This window comes from Tachyglossus aculeatus, chromosome 22, assembly GCF_015852505.1.
Source record: "Tachyglossus aculeatus isolate mTacAcu1 chromosome 22, mTacAcu1.pri, whole genome shotgun sequence".
Lineage (NCBI taxonomy): Eukaryota > Metazoa > Chordata > Mammalia > Monotremata > Tachyglossidae > Tachyglossus > Tachyglossus aculeatus.
In genome coordinates, this window is record NC_052087.1 from 57,105,616 (window position 1) to 57,123,866 (window position 18,251).

The window sequence follows — 18,251 nt, forward strand, 5'->3', positions numbered from 1 at the left end:
GGCAAATTGAGATGGACACCGTCTCCATCCCACGTGGGGCTCACTGTCTCCATCATCCCCATTTTGCAGATGAGGTAACCGAGGCCCAGAGAAGTGAAGTGACTCGCCCAAGGTCACACAGCGGACGAGTAGAGGACCGGGGATTCGAAGCCAGGACCTTCTGGACTGTGAGTCCGTTTCTAGACTGTGAGCCTGTTGTTGGGTGGGGGACGTCTCTATCTGTTGCCGAATTATACTTTTATTCAATCATTCAATCGCGTTTACTGAGCACTCCAAGCGCTTAGTACAGTGCTCTGCACGCAGTAAGTGCTCAGTAAATACGACTGAATGAACGAATGACCTTCTGACTCCCAGCTCCCTACTTTTCATTCATTCAATCGTATTTATTGAGCGCTTACTGTGTGCAGAGCACTGTACTAAGCGCTTGGGATGTACAAGCGTGAGTCCCCGTTCCTGCCCTCCGGCCCCTTGTGAGGATGAAGAGAAGCGGCGTGGCTCAGTGGAAAGAGCCCGGGCTTTGGAGTCAGAGGTCATGGGTTCAAATCCCGGCTCCGCCACTTGCTAGCTGTGTGACCTTGGGCCAGTCACTTCACTTCTCTGTACCTCAGTTACCTCATCTGTAAAATGGGGATGAAGGCTGTGAAGACTGTCCCCATGGGACAACCTGATCACCTTGTTAGCCTCCCCAGCGCTTAGAACAGTGCTTTGCACATAGTAAGCACTTAATAAATGCTATCATCATTATTATTATTCTCTGGGCCTTACTTCCCTCATAATAATAATAATGTTGGTATTTGTTAAGTGCTTACTACAATAATAATAATAATAATAATGGCATTTTGTAAGCGCTTACTATGTGCCAAGCACCATTCTAAGTGCTGGGGGGGATACAAGGTAATGAGGGTTGTCATCATCATCATCATCATCAATCGCATTTATTGAGCGCTTACTATGTGCAGAGCACTGTACTAAGCGCTTGGGAAGTACAAATTGGCAACATATAGAGACAGTCCCTACCCAACAGTGGGCTCACAGTCTAAAAGTGGGCTGTCCCACGTGGGGCTCACAGTCTTAATTCCCATTTTCCAGATGAGGGAACTGAGGCCCAGAGAAGTGAAGTGACTTGCCCAAAGTCACCCAGCTGACGAGTGGCGGAGCCGGAATTTGAACCCACGACCTCGGACTCCAAAGCCCGGGCTCTTTCCACTGAGCCACGCTGCTTCTGGGATGGAGAGTGTGAGCCCCACGTGGGACGGGGACTGTGTCCACCTCCATTTGCTTGTATCCACCCCAGCGCTTAGTACAGTCAGAGCCCGGGCCTGGGAGCCAGAAGGTCACGGGTTCTAATTCTGCCCCTGCCACTTGTCCGCTGTGTGACCTTGGGCAAATCACTTCACTTCTCCGGGCCTCAGTCCCCTCATCTCTGACGTGGGGACTGCGAGCCCCATGGGGGACGGGGATCGGGTCCAATCTGATCAGCTCTCGTCTACTCCAGCGCTTAGTCCAGTGCCTGTGAGCCCGTTGTTGGGTCGGGACCGTCTCTATAAGTTGCCAACTTGGACTTCCCAAGCGCTTAGTACAGTGCTCTGCACACAGTAAGCGCTCAATAAATACGATTGAATGAATGACTGAATGGAACACAGTACGCGCTTGACAGATGCCACGGTTATTATCATTAATTAAAGAGAAGCAGCGTGGCTCAGTGGAAAGAGCCCGGGCTTAGGAGTCAGAGGTCATGGGTTCAAATCCCGGCTCCACCAATTGTCAGCTGGGTGCCTTTGGGCAAGTCACTTCACTTCTCTGGGCCTCAGTTCCCTTATCTGTAAAATGGGGATTAAGATTGTGAGCCCCCTGTGGGACAACCTGATCGCCTTGTATCCCCCCAGCGCTTAGAACAGTGCTTTGCACATAGTAAGCGCTTAACAAATACCATCTTTATTATTATTATTATTATTAATTATTACCAATCGGGTTGGACACAGTCCCCATCCTCCATGGGGCTCACAGTCTTATAATAATAATGATGGCATTTATTAAGCGCTTCCTATGTGTAAAGCACTGTTCTAAGCGCTGGGGAGGTTACAAGGTGATCAGGTTGTCCCACGAGGGGCTCACAGTCTTCATCCCCATTTTACAGATGAGGCAACTGAGGCCCAGGGAAGTGAAGTAGGAAGCAGTGTTGGGAAGCAGCGTGGCTCAGTGGAAAGAGTGCGGACTTTGGAATCAGAGGTCATAGGTTCGAATCCCGGCTCTGCCACTTGTCAGCTGTGTGACCTTGGGTAAGCCACTTAGCTTCTCTGGGCCTCAGTTCCCTCATCTGTAAAATGGGGATGAAGACTGTGAGCCCCCCATGGGACAACCTGATCACCTTGTATCCTCCCCAGCGCTTAGAGCAGTGCTTTGCACATAGTAAGCGCTTAACAAATGCCGTCATTATTATTATTCTCAATCGGGTTGGACACAGTCCCCATCCCTCGTGGGGCTCACGGTCTTATAATAATAATAATAATAATAATGGCATTTATTAAGCGCTTACTATGTGCAAAGCACTGTTCTAAGCTCTGGGGAGGTTACAACGTGATCAGGTTGTCCCACAAGGGGCTCACAGACTTCATCCCCATTTTCCAGATGAGATACTGCGCTCCTGTGCACAGCGTATGTTTTGTCTTGTCGCCTGTCTCCTCCTTTTAGACTGTGAGCCCGCTGTTGGATCGGGACCGTCTCTAGATGTTGCCAACTTATACTTCCCAAGCACTTAGTACAGTGCTCTGCACACAGTAAGCGCTCAATAAATACGATTGAATGAATGAGTGAGTATGTGACAAGCACTGTTCTAAGTGCTGGGGCATATATATATATATATATATATATGTGTATATATATGTATATATATGTGTGTTTGTATTTATTACTCTATTTATTTTATTTGTACCTATATTCTATTTATTTTATTTTGTTAGTATGTTTTGTTTTGTCGCCTGTCTCCCCCTTCTAGACTGTGAGCCCGCTGCTGGGTAGGGACCATCTCTATACGTTGCCAACTTGCACTTCCCAAGCGCTTTGTACAGTGCTCTGCACACAGTAAGCGCTCAATAAATACAAATGAATGAATATGTGCCAAACACTGTTCTAAGCGCTGGGGGGGTGTATATATGTATATATGTTTGTATTTATTATTCTATTTGTTTATTTTTTGTGTGTACATATTCTGTTTATTTCATTTTGTTAATATGTTTTGTTTTGTTGTCCGTCTCCCCTTTCTAGACTGTGAGCCCGCTGTTGGGTGGGGACCGTCTCTAGATGTTGCCAACTTGGACTTCCCAAGCGCTTAGTACAGTGCTCTGCACACAGTAAGCGCTCAATAAGTACGATTGATTGATTGATATGTTGCCAACTTGTACTTCCCAAGCTCTTAGTCCAGTGCTCTGCACACAGTAAGCGCTCAATAAATACGAATGAATGAGTGAGTATGTGCCAAGCACTGTTCTAACTGCTGGGATATATATATAATATATATATATATATATATATATATACGTGTGTGTGTTTGTATTTATTACTCTATTTATTTTATTTGTACCTATAATCTATTTATTTTATTTTGTTAGTACGTTTTGTTTTGTTCTCTGTCTCCCCCTTCTAGGCTGTGAGCCCGCTGTTGGATCAGGACCGTCTCTAGATGTACTTGTACTTCCCAAGCGCTTAGTACAGTGCTCTGCACATAGTAAGCGCTCAATAAATACGATTGAATGAATGAATGAATGAGGCCCAGAGAAGTTAAGTGGGAAGCAGTGTGGCTCATTGGAAAGAGCGTGGGCTTGGGAGTCAGAGGTCATAGGTTCGAATCCCGGCTCTGCCACTTTTAGTTGTGTGACCTTGGGCAAGCCACTTGGCTTCTCTGGGCCTCAGTTCCCTCATCTGTAAAATGGGGATGAAGACTGTGAGGCCCACACGGGACAACCTGATCACCTTGTATCCTCCCAGTGCCTAGAACAGTGCTTTGCACATAGTAAGGTACAAGGTGATCATGTTGTCCCACGAGGGGCTCAAAGTCTTACTCCCCATTTTACAGATGAGCTACTGGAGGCCCAGAGAATAACGATGGCATTTGTCAAGCGCTTACTCTGTGCAAAGCACTGTTCTAAGCGCCGGGGAGGTTACAAGGTGATCAGGTGGTCCCATGAGGGGCTCACAGTCTTCAACCCCATTTTATAGATGAGGTACTGAGGCCGAGAGAAGTGAAGTGACTCGCCCAAAGTCACCCAGCTTGGCGGAGCAGGGGTTTGAACCCATGACCTCTGACTCCAAAGCCCGGGCTCTTTCCACCGAGCCACGTCCACATGTTTTGTTTTGTTGTCTGTCTCCCCCCCGTCTAGACTTGCTCAAAGTCACCCAGCTGACAACTGGCGGAGCCGGGATTTGAACCCACGACCTCTGACTCCAAAGCCCGGGCTCTTTCCACCGAGCCACGCCGCTTCCCATTGCCACAGCACCTGTATATATGTATATATGTTTGTACATATTTATTACTCTATTTATTTTACTTGTACGTATCTATTCTATTTATTTTATTTTGTTAGTATGCTTGGTTTTTTTGTTTTTTTTCTCTGTCTCCCCCTTTTAGACTGTGAGCCCACTGTTGGGTAGGGACTGTCTCTATATGTTGCCAATTTGTACTTCCCGAGCGCTTAGTACAGTCCTCTGCCCATAGTAAGCGCTCAATAAATATGATTGATTGATTGATTGATTCCCTTCGTCCTCCCAAGGGGCCGGAGGGCAGGGACGGGGACTCACGGCCCTCCGGGGTCCGGGGGCCCGGGGGTCCGGGTAGAAGCCCCGGCTGGCGTCGTGCAGAAAGTCCTTGAGCACGCGGGCCACGTCGTGCAGGGAGAAGGCCGGGGCGGCGGGTCCGGGGTTCGAGGGCTCGCGCTTGCGGCTCAGCAGGTGGAAGAGGAGGGTTTTGGGGGACACGGAGCGGTAGAGGTCCTGCAGGCGGCTGTAGGTCAGGAAATGGAGCACGTCGGCGCCGTTGTCCACGAACAGCCGCACGAAGTCGGGCTTGTCGTTGACCAGGGCGTCCATCAGCACCTCTTCCAGGTCGCACGACTGAGGGCCGGACCGGCGTCAGGAGGGAAGGCCGGCGGCCTCTCCCGCGGCCGGACCAGGCCCGAGGAGGCCTGGCACGCGGGGAGGCCCCCCCAAATTCCCCTTCTCCTCCATCCCGCCATGTCCCACCCTGGGCACCTTCCACTCCACGTCGCCGTTGAAGATCTCACTCTTGGCGATGTCCACCCTGTTCCAGGCCACGGCCAACTTCAGCTCGTCCAGGTATTCCTGGGCCTCCTGGCTGTGGCTCTTGCACGCTGGCGGGGGAGGGCGGAGGTCAGGAGGTGAGGGGGCGGGGGGGCCGGAGACCTGGGTTCGAGTCCCGGCTCGGCCCCTGACCGCTGTGCAATCCAGGCCGGGACGCTCAAGCGCTCGGGGCCTCAGTTTCCTCATCTGTACAATTCAGTCAGTGCTTTGCACGTGGTGAGCGCTTCATAAATAATAATAATAATGGCATTTGTTAAGCGCCTACTATGTGCAAAGCACTGTTCTAAGCGGTGGGGGGGGATACAAGGTGATCAGGTTGTCCCACGGGGGGCTCACAATCTTAATCCCCGTTTTACAGATGAGGTCACTGAGGCTCAGAGAAGTGAAGTGACTTGCCCAAGGTCACACAGCAGACACGTGGCAGAGCTGGGATTCGAACCCATGACCTCAGACTCCCAAGCCCAGGCTCTTTCCACTGAGCCACGCTGCTTCTCTAAATGCCATTATTATTATTATTATTATTCATTCATTCAACCGTATTTATCATTCATTCATTCATTCAATCGTATTTATTGAGCGCTTACTGTGTGCAGAGCACTGTACTAAGCGCTTGGGAAGTCCAAGTTGGCAACATGTAGAGACGGTCCCTACCCAACAGTGGGCTCACAGTCTAGAAGGGGGAGACAGACAACAAAACAAAACATATTAACAAAATGGGGACGGGGGGTCAGGAGACCTGGGTTCGAGTCCCGGCTCAGCCCCTGCCCACTGTGCGATCCAGGCCGGGATGCTCAATCGCTTGGGGCCTCAGTTTCCTCATCTGTACAATTCAGTCAGTGCTTCGCACAGAGTGAGTGCTTAATAAATGATGATGGCATTTATTAGGCGCTCACTATGTGCAAAGCACTGTTCTAAGCGCTGGGGAGGTTACAAGGTGATCAGGTTGTCCCACGGGAGGCTCACAGTCTTCATCCCCGTTTTACAGATGAGGTCACTGAGGCTCAGAGAAGTTAAGTAACTTGCCCAAAGTCACACAGCTGACAAGTGGCAGAGCCGTGATTTGAACCCGTGACCTCTGACTCCAAAGCCCGGGATCTTTCCACTGAGCCACGCTGCTTCTCTTACCATTATTATTATTATTCATTCATTCATTCAATCGTATTTATTGAGCGCTTACTGTGTGCAGAGCACTGTACTAAGTGCTTGGGAAGTCCAAGTTGGCAACATCTAGACACGGTCCCTACCCAACAGCGGGCTCACAGTCTAGAAGGGGGAGACAGAACAAAACAAAACATATTAATAAAATAAAATAAATAGAATAAATATGTACAAATAAAATAAATAAATAAAATACTGTGTGCAGAGCACTGTACTAAGCACTTGGGAAGTCCAAGTTGGCAACATCTAGAGATGGTCCCTACCCAACAGTGGGCTCACAGTCTAGAAGGGGGAGACAGAGAACAAAACCAAACATATTAACAAAATAAAATTAATAGAATAAATATGTACAAATAAAATAAATAGAGTAATAAATACGTGCAAACATATATACATAGATACAGGTGCTGTGGGGAGGGGAAGGAGGTAAGGCGGGGCGGGGGAGGGGGGATGGGGCCCCGCTTAGAACAGTGCTTTGCACATAGTAAGCGCTTAATAAGTGCCATTATTATTATTATTATGTCATCCGAATAAATAGAAATAAAGCTAGATGCACATCATTAACAAAATAAATAGAATAGTGAGAGCCCCGTTCTCCCTCCCACCAGGCGAAGGAATGACGTATTTGATAGGGATGATTAGGGACAGACTAAGGAGCAGTTAGGGGGATACTGATAACGATGATGATGGTATCTGTTGAGCGCTTACTCTGTGCCGGGCACTTTACTAAGCACTAGGGTGGGTACAAGCCAATCGGCTTGGGCACGGTCCCTATCCCACGTGGGGCTCGCAGACTCAATCCCCATTTTACAGATGAGGGAACTGAGGCTCAGGGAAGTGAAATGACTGGTCCAAGGTCACACGGCAGACAAGCGTGCAGAGCCGGGATTAGAACCCAGGTCCTTCCCAGGCCCGGGCTCTAGCCACTACACCATGCAGAGGGGAGAGTCGGGGATGTTGGATGAATATTGATTATTATCCATCCATCCATCCATCCATCCATCCATCCATCCATCCATCCATCCATCCATCCATCCATCTATCTATCTATTATAATAATAATAATACTGGAGAAGCATTGTGGCTCAATGGAAAGAGCACGGGCTTTAGAGTCGGAGGTCAGGGGTTCGAATCCCGGCTCCGCCACTTGTCAGCTGTGTGACTTTGGGCAAGTCACTTAACTTCTCTGGGCCTCAGTTACCTCATCTGTAAAATGGGGATTAAGACTGTGAGCCCCTTGGGACAACCTGATCGCCTTGAAATCTCCCCTGCGCTTAGAACAGTGCTTTGCACATAGTAAGCACTTAATAAATGCCATTATTATTATTATTATTATCTATCTATCTATCTATCTCTATCTATCTACCTACCTACCTACCTACCTATCTATCTACCTATCTATCATCTATCTATCTATCTATCTATCTATCTATCTATATCTATCTATCTATCTATCTATCTATCTATCTATCTATCTATCTATCTATCTATCTATCTACCTGTCTATCTATCTACCTGTCTATCTATCTATCTATCTATCTATCTATCTATCTATCTATCTATCTATCTATCTATCTATCTATCTATCTATCTACCTGTCTATCTATCTATATCTATCTATCTATCTATCATCTATCTATCTATCTATCTATCTATCTATCCATCTATCTATCTATCATCATCATCATCATCAATCGTATTTATTGAGCGCATACTATGTGCAGAGCACTGTACTAAGCGCTTGGGAAGTACAAATTGGCAACATATAGAAACAGTCCCTACCCAACAGTGGGCTATCTATCTATCTACCTATATCTGTCTGTCTATCTATCTATCTATCTATCTATCTATCTATCTATCTATCTATATCTATCTATCTATCTATTTATCTATCTATCTACCTGTCTATCTATCTATCTATCTACCCATCTATCTATCTATCTAGCTATCATCATCATCATCATCAATCGTATTTATTGAGCGCATACTATGTGCAGAGCACTGTACTAAGCGCTTGGGAAGTACAAATTGGCAACATATAGAAACAGTCCCTACCCAACAGTGGGCTATCTATCTATCTATCTACCTATATCTATCTATCTACCTACCTACCTATCTACCTATCTATCTATCTATCTATCATCTATCTAATGATTGTGGCAAGCGTTTACTATGTGCCAACCTCTGTACTAAGCGCTGGGCTGGATACGAGCAAATCGGGTTGGACACAATCCCTGTCTCACGTGGGGCTCCCAGTCTCCATCCCTGCTTTATAGATGAGGTTACCGAGGCCCAGAGTAATAGTAATGATGGCATTTGTTAAGCGCTTACTATGTGCCAAGCACTGTTCTAAGCGCTGAGGAATATTTCTCTCTGCCTCAGTTCCCTCATCTGTCAAATGGGGATTGAGACTGTAAGCCTCAGTTCCCTCATCTGTCAAATGGGGATCGAGACTGTAAGCCGCACGTGGGACAGGGACTGTGTCCAACACGATTTGCTTGCCTCCACCCCAGCGCTTAGTACAGTGCCTGGCATGTAGTAAGTGCTTAACAAACGCCATTATCGTTATTATTTGATTATCTATCTATAATTCGATCTATTTAGAGCCACCGAGGCCCGTCTACTTGTTTTGTTTTATCGTCTGTCTCCCCCTTCTAGACCGTGAGCCCGTTGTTGGGTCGGGACCGTCCCTACCTGTTGCCGACTTGGACTTCCCAAGCGCTTAGTACAGCGCTCTGCACACCGTAAGCGCTCAATAAATACAACCGAGGGAACGTCTCATTAATTACCTTTCACCAGTGCTTTCAGCATGACGGTGTTCAGCTCTTCGGACCCTTCCTGCTCAAAATCGTACACCGTTAGCAGATGCCGCTGGGAAATGATGTTTTGCAGCTGTGGACGGGAAGGAAAGGCACAGGGGTAGGTGAATTCCGATTCACTCGTATTTATTGAGCGCTTCCTGTGGGCAGAGCACTGTACTAAGCGCTTGGGAAGCCCAGGTTGGCAACATGGAGAGACGGTCCCTGCCTAACAGCGGGCTCACGGTCTAGAGTCTAATTCTGATCATCATCCATCTCCCCCTTCTAGACCGTGAGCCCGTTGTTGGGTAGGGACCGTCTCTATACGTTGCCAACTTGGACTTCCCAAGCGCTTAGTACAGTGCTCTGCCCACAGGAAGCGCTCAATAAATACGATTGAATGAATGAATGAATTCTCTTGATTGATAATCAATTGTATCCGTTGTGTGCCCACTGTGGGCAGACCACTGAGATGAGCACTTGAGAGAGGACAACAGAGTAAGTCGATGCCGCCATCCCTGCCCTCAAGGAGATTCCAGTCTACCGTGTGCGTGGCACTGTACTGAGCGCTTGGGGAGGACAACAGACTTAGTAGGCGCTTTGCTTCTCCAACACTACTTTCCTCGCTGCGTCGTGATCTCGTCTATCTCCCCGGTGATGTCCTCCCTGGGGCCTGGAACGCCCTCCCTCTTCATCTAAATGAATAAATATTGATGACATTTATTAAGCGCTTACTATGTGCCAAGCGCTGTTCTAAGCGCTGGGGAGGTTACCAGGTGAACAGGTTGTCCTACGGGGAGCTCACAGTCTTCATCCCATTTTCCAGATGAGGTCACTGGGGCCCGGAGAAGTGAAGTGACTTGCCCCCAGTCACGCAGCTGACGATTGGCGGAGCCGGGATTTGAACCCGTGACCTCTGACTCCCAAGCTCGAGCTCTTTCCACTGAGCCACGCTGCTTCATTTCACGTTCCCCATCTATAAAGCCTCCTAATATCCCGTCTCCTCCAAGAAGAGGAGAAATTTCCAAGAAATTTCCCGGATTAATTCCTTTCCCTTAACTGCCCTCCCCCCTGTTTCACCATTTAATAATCAATCAATCACCACTGGTCTTTATTGAGCACTCACTCACTTACTGAGCAGCGTGGCTCAGTGGAAAGAGCCCGGGCTTTGGAGTCCGAGGTCACGGGTTCAAACCCCGACTCCGCCAGTTGTCAGCTGGGTGACTTTGGGCAAGTCGCTTCACTTCTCTGGGCCTCAGTTCCCTCATCTGTAAAATGGGGATTAAGACTGTGAGCCCCCTGTGGGACAACCTGATCACCTTATAACCTCCCCAGTGCTTAGAACAGTGCTTGGCACATAGTAAGCGCTCAATAAATGACATTATTATTATTATAGAGAAGCAAATGCCATGCCATGATTATTAAATACCATGATTATAATATCTGGTGCATAGGAAGCGCTCGACAAATGCCATGATTCTTAAATACCCAGCGCTTAGCACAGAGGCTGGCACATAGTAAGCGCTTGCCCCAATTATTAGATAGAGAAATGCCATGATTATTAAATACCATATCTGGCACAACCGAAGCACTTAGCAAATGCCATGATTATTAAATACCATGATTATAATAATATCTGGCACATAAGAAGCACTTGACAAATGCCATGATTCTGAAATACCCAGCGCTTAGCACAGAAGCTGGCACGTACTAAGCGCTTGCCCCAATTATTAGATAGATAAATAATATCTGGCACATCAGAAGCGCTTAACAAATGCCATGATTATTAAATACCATGATTATAATATCTGGCACATAGGAAGCACTTGACAAATGCCATGATTCTTAAATACCCAGCGCTTAGCACAGAGGCTGGCACATAGTAAGCGCTTGCCCCGGTTATTAGATAGGTAAATAATATCTGGCACATCAGAAGCGCTTAACAAATGCCATGATTATTAAATACCATGATTATAATATCTGGCACATAGGAAGCGCTTGACAAATTCCATGATTCTTAAATATCCAGCACTTAGCACAGAGGCTGGCACATAGTAAGCGCTTGCCCCAATTGTTAGATAGAGAAATGCCATGATTATTAAACACCATGATTATAATAATATCTGGCACATCCGAAGCGCTTATCAAATGCCATGGTTATTAAATACCATGATTATAATAATATCTGGCACATAAGAAGCACTTGACAAATGCCAGATTCGTAAATACCCAGTGCTTAGCACAGAGGCTGGTACATAGTAAGCGCTTACCCCGATTATTAGATAGATAAATAATATCTGGCACATCGGAAGTGCTTAACAAATGCCATGATTATTAAATACCATGATTATAACATCTGGCACATAGGAAGCGCTTGACAAATGCCATGATTCTTAAATACCCAGCGCTTAGCACAGAGGCTGGCACATAGTAAGCGCTTGCCCCGATTATTGGATAGATAAATAATATCTGGCACATCGGAAGCGCTTAACAAATGTTATGATTATTAAATATCATGATTATAATATCTGGCACATAGGAAGCACTTGACAAATGCCATAATTCTTAAATACCCAGCACTTAGTACAGAGGCTGGCACATAGTAAGTACTTGCCCTGATTATTAGATAGATAAATAATATCTGGCACATCGGAAGCACTTAACAAATGCCACGATTGTTAAATACCATGATTATAATATCTGGCACATAGGAAGCGCTTGACAAATGCCATGATTCTTAAATACCCAGCGGTTAGCACAGAGGCTGGCACATAGTAAGCGCTTGCCCCAATTATTAGATAGAGAAATGCCATGATTATTAAATACCATGATTATAATAATATCTGGCACATCTGAAGAACTTAGCAAATGCCATGATTATTAAATATCATGATTATAATAATATCTGGCACAAAAGAAGCACTTGACAAATGCCATGATTCTTAAATACCCAACACTTAGCACAGAGGCTGGCACGTAGTAAGCGCTTGCCCCGATTATTGGATAGATAAATAATATCTGGTACATCGGAAGCACTTAACAAATGCCATGATTATTAAATACCATGATTATAACATCTGGCACATAGGAAGCACTTGACAAATGCCATGATTCTTAAATACCCAACACTTAGCACAGAGGCTGGCATATAGTAAGCACTTGCCCCAATTACTAGATAGAGAATTGCCATGATTATTAAATACTATGATTATAATTATATGTGGCACATCAGAAGCGCTTAGCAAATGACATGATTATTAAATACCATGGTTATAATAATATCTGGCACGTAGGAAGCGCTTGACAAATGCCATGATTCTTAAATACCCCACACTTAGCACAGAGGCTGGCACGTAGTAAGCGCTTGCCCCGATTATTGGATAGATAAATAATATCTGGCATATCGGAAGCACTTAACAAATGCCATGATTATTAAATACCATGATTATAACATCTGGCACATAGGAAGCACTTGACAAATGCCATGACTCTTAAATACCCAGCGCTTAGCACAGAGGCTGGCACATAGTAAGCGCTTGCCCCGATTATTGGATAGATAAATAATATCTGGCACATTGGAAGCACTTAACAAATGCCATGATTCTTAAATACCCAGCACTTAGCACAGAGGCTGGCACGTAGTAAGCGCTTGCCCCGATTATTGGATAGATAAATAATATCTGGTACATCAGAAGCGCTTAACAAATGCCATGATTGTTAAATACCATGATTATAATATCTGGCACATAGGAAGCGCTTGACAAATGCCATGATTCTTAAATACCCAGCACTTAGCACAGAGGCTGGCACATAGTAAGTACTTGCCCTGATGATTAGATAGATAAATAATATCTGGCACATCGGAAGCACTTAACAAATGCCACGATTGTTAAATACCATGATTATAATATCTGGCACATAGGAAGCGCTTGACAAATGCCATGATTCTTAAATACCCAGCGCTTAGCACAGAGGCTGGCACATAGTAAGCGCTTGCCCCAATTATTAGATAGAGAAATGCCATGATTATTAAATACCATGATTATAATAATATCTGGCACATCTGAAGAACTTAACAAATGCCATGATTATTAAATATCATGATTATAATAATATCTGGCACAAAAGAAGCACTTGACAAATGCCATGATTCTTAAATACCCAACACTTAGCACAGAGGCTGGCACGTAGTAAGCGCTTGCCCCGATTATTGGATAGATAAATAATATCTGGTACATCGGAAGCACTTAACAAATGCCATGATTATTAAATACCATGATTATAACATCTGGCACATAGGAAGCACTTGACAAATGCCATGATTCTTAAATACCCAACACTTAGCACAGAGGCTGGCATATAGTAAGCACTTGCCCCAATTACTAGATAGAGAATTGCCATGATTATTAAATACTATGATTATAATTATATGTGGCACATCAGAAGCGCTTAGCAAATGACATGATTATTAAATACCATGGTTATAATAATATCTGGCACGTAGGAAGCGCTTGACAAATGCCATGATTCTTAAATACCCAACACTTAGCACAGAGGCTGGCACGTAGTAAGCGCTTGCCCCGATTATTGGATAGATAAATAATATCTGGCATATCGGAAGCACTTAACAAATGCCATGATTATTAAATACCATGATTATAACATCTGGCACATAGGAAGCACTTGACAAATGCCATGACTCTTAAATACCCAGCGCTTAGCACAGAGGCTGGCACATAGTAAGCACTTGCCCCGATTATTGGATAGATAAATAATATCTGGCACATTGGAAGCACTTAACAAATGCCATGATTCTTAAATACCCAGCACTTAGCACAGAGGCTGGCACATAGTAAGCGCTTGCCCCAATTATTAGATAGATAAATAATATCTGGCACATCGGAAGCACTTAACAAATGCCATGATTGTTAAATACCATGATTATAATATCTGGCACATAGGAAGCGCTTGACAAATGCCATGATTCTTAAATACCCAGCGCTTAGCACAGAGGCTGGCACATAGTAAGCGCTTGCCCCAATTACTAGATAGAGAAATGCCATGATTATTAAATACCATGATTATAATAATATGTGGCACATCAGAAGCGCTTAGCAAATGACATGATTATTAAATACCATGGTTATAATAATATCTGGCACATAGGAAGCACTTGACAAATGCCATGATTCTTAAATACCCAGCGCTTAGCACAGAGGCTGGCACATAGTAAGCGCTTGCCCCGATAATTAGATAGATAAATAATATCTGGCACATTGGAAGCGCTTAACAAATGCCATGATTCTTAAATACCCAGTGCTTAGCACAGAGGCTGGCACATAGTAAGCGCTTGCCCCAATTATTAGATAGATAAATAATATCTGGCACATCGGAAGCGCTTAACAAATGCCATGATTGTTAAATACCATGATTATAATATCTGGCACATAGGAAGCGCTTGACAAATGCCATGATTCTTAAATACCCAGCGCTTAGCACAGAGGCTGGCACATAGTAAGCGCTTGCCCCAATTACTAGATAGAGAAATGCCATGATTATTAAATACCATGATTATAATAATATGTGGCACATCAGAAGCGCTTAGCAAATGACATGATTATTAAATACCATGGTTATAATAATATCTGGCACATAGGAAGCACTTGACAAATGCCATGATTCTTAAATACCCAGCGCTTAGCACAGAGGCTGGCACATAGTAAGCGCTTGCCCCGATAATTAGATAGATAAATAATATCTGGCACATTGGAAGCGCTTAACAAATGCCATGATTCTTAAATACCCAGTGCTTAGCACAGAGGCTGGCACATAGTAAGCGCTTGCCCCGATTATTAGATAGATAAATAATATCTGGCACATCGGAAGCGCTTAACAAATGCCATGATTGTTAAATACCATGATTATAATATCTGGCACATAGGAAGCGCTTGACAAATGCCATGATTCTTAAATACCCAGCGCTTAGCACAGAGGCTGGCACATAGTAAGCGCTTGCCCCAATTACTAGATAGAGAAATGCCATGATTATTAAATACCATGATTATAATAATATGTGGCACATCAGAAGCGCTTAGCAAATGACATGATTATTAAATACCATGGTTATAATAATATCTGGCACATAGGAAGCACTTGACAAATGCCATGATTCTTAAATACCCAGCGCTTAGCACAGAGGCTGGCACATAGTAAGCGCTTGCCCCGATAATTAGATAGATAAATAATATCTGGCACATTGGAAGCGCTTAACAAATGCCATGATTCTTAAATACCCAGCACTTAGCACAGAGGCTGGCACATAGTAAGCGCTTGCCCCGATTATTGGATAGATAAATAATATCTGGCACATTGGAAGCGCTTAGCAAATGCCATGAATATTAAATACCATGATTATAATATCTGGCACATAGGAAGCACTTGACAAATGCCATGATTCTTACATACCCAGCGCTTAGCACAGAGGCGGGCACATAGTAAGCGCTTGCCCCGATTATTAGATAGATAAATAATATCTGGCACATTGGAAGCACTTAACAAATGCCATGATTCTTAAATACCCAGCACTTAGCACAGAGGCTGGCACATAGCGCTTGTCCTGATTATTAGATAGATAAATAATATCTGGCACATCGGAAGCACTTAACAAATGGCATGATTGTTAAATACCATGATTATAATATCTGGCACATAGGAAGCGCTTGACAAATGCAATGATTCTTAAATACCCAGCGCTTAGCACAGAGGCTGGCACATAGTAAGCGCTTGCCCCAATTACTAGATAGAGAAATGCCATGATTATTAAATACCATGATTATAATAATATCTGGCACATCTGAAGAACTTAGCAAATTCCATGATTACTAAATATCATGATTATAATAATATCTGGCACATAAGAAGCACTTGACAAATGCCATGATTCTTAAATACCCAGTGCTTAACACAGAGGCTGGCACATAGTAAGCGTTTGCCCCGATTATTGGATAGATAAATAATATCTGGCACATCGGAAGCGCTTAACAAATGCCATGATTATTAAATACCATGATTATAACAATATCTGGCACATAGGAAGCGCTTGACAAATACCATGACTCTTAAATACCCAGTGCTTAGCACGGAGGCTGGCACATAGTAAGTGCTTGCCCCAATTACTAGATAGAGAAATGCCATGATTATTAAATACCATGATTATAATAATATCTGGCACATCTGAAGAACTTAGCAAATGCCATGATTATTAAATATCATGATTATAATAATATCTGGCACATAAGAAGCACTTGACAAATGCCATGATTCTTAAATACCCAACACTTAGCACAGAGGCTGGCACGTAGTAAGCGCTTGCCCCGATTATTGGATAGATAAATAATATCTGGCATATCGGAAGCACTTAACAAATGCCATGATTATTAAATACCATGATTATAACATCTGGCACATAGGAAGCACTTGACAAATGCCATGACTCTTAAATACCCAGCGCTTAGCACAGAGGCTGGCACATAGTAAGTGCTTGCCCCAATTATTAGATAGAGAAATGCCATGATTATTAAATACCATGATTATAATAATATCTGGAACATCTGAAGCGCTTAGCAAATGACATGATTATTAAATACCATGATTATAATAATATCTGGCACATAAGAAGCACTTGACAAATGCCATGATTCTTAAATACCCAACACTTAGCACAGAGGCTGGCACGTAGTAAGCGCTTGCCCCGATTATTGGATAGATAAATAATATCCGGCACATTGGAAGCGCTTAACAAATGCCATGATTGTTAAATACCATGATTATAACATCTGGCACATAGGAAGCGCTTGACAAATGCCATGGTTATTATAATTATTACTATCAGTTGATTGACAGAAACAACTCCTGCCTTCAAGGATGCGGCTGTCTTTCGGGAAGGATATTGGGGTGGGAGAGGGGTCTTGGAAGATGGGAATTCTTCGGTGGGGGCTGTCTCACCAGTCGGGTGCAGCGCGTGACCTCTTCCCACGGGAAGTTTTCGGTGGGGAATCTGTCCCTGCAGTGCTTGCTGACCAGCTGAGGTGTGATGCGGCCTTCGGCCGTCAGAGAGGCCACCACGTCCGCGATGCCCCCTGAGCCGGCCAGGATCAGCCAGGGTGCGGATTGCTCCATTGCCCCCCAGATCCTCTGTCAGGGGGTGTTGGGGGGGAAACCAAGCAGGGTATTTGGGAGCCCCCTCCCCTCCCGCCACCCCCCACCAACCCTGGGGCTTCAGCAGGTAAGAGCCCGGGCTTTGGAGTCAGAGGTCACACAGCTTCAAATCCCGGCTCCACCAACTGTCAGCTGGGTGACTCTGGGCGAGTCACTTCACTTCTCTGGGCCTCAGTTCCCTCCTCTGGAAAATGGGGATGAAGACTGGGAGCCCCCCTGGGGGACGACCTGATCACCTTGTAACCTCCCCAGCGCTTAGAACAGTGCTTTGCACATAGTAAGTGCCTAACAAATACCATTATTATTATTATTATTAAGGGCTTTCTATGTGCCAGATACTGTACTAAGTGCTGGAGCAGATACAAAATAACTGGGTTGGACGTAATCCCTGTCCCACGTGGGGCTCACAGTCTCAATCCCCATTTTCCAGAGGAGGTAGCTGAGGCCCAGAGAATAATAATAATAGTGATGGTATTTGTTAAGCGCTTACTCTGTGCAAAGCACTGTTCTAAGCTCTGGGGAGGTTATAAGGTGATCAGGTTGTCCCATGGGGGGCTGACAGTTTTCATCCCCATTTTACAGATGAGGGAAACGAGGCCCAGAGAATAATAATAATAATAGTATTTGTTAGAGAATAATAATAATAATAATAATAATAATGATGGTATTTGTTAAGCGCTTACTCTATACAAAATACTGTTCTAAGCCCTGGGGAGGTTACAAGGTGATCAGGTTGTCCCCTGGAGGGCTCACAGTTTTCATCCC

At 44.7% G+C, this 18,251-nt stretch overlaps 1 protein-coding gene across 1 annotated transcript in view; it reads right to left on the reverse strand.

Moving 5' to 3' along the window:
• The window catches only part of TRPM5 (transient receptor potential cation channel subfamily M member 5), a 112,622-nt gene that overhangs the window by 69,968 nt on the left and 24,403 nt on the right, over positions 1-18,251 (reverse strand). The window contains exons 8-11 of the mRNA XM_038765387.1: positions 17,274-17,462; positions 9,261-9,363; positions 5,245-5,363; positions 4,795-5,106 (exon numbers count right to left, since the gene is read on the reverse strand). Coding sequence (XP_038621315.1) covers positions 4,795-5,106; positions 5,245-5,363; positions 9,261-9,363; positions 17,274-17,462 — 723 coding nt within the window. The remainder of the gene's footprint in view (positions 1-4,794; positions 5,107-5,244; positions 5,364-9,260; positions 9,364-17,273; positions 17,463-18,251) is intronic.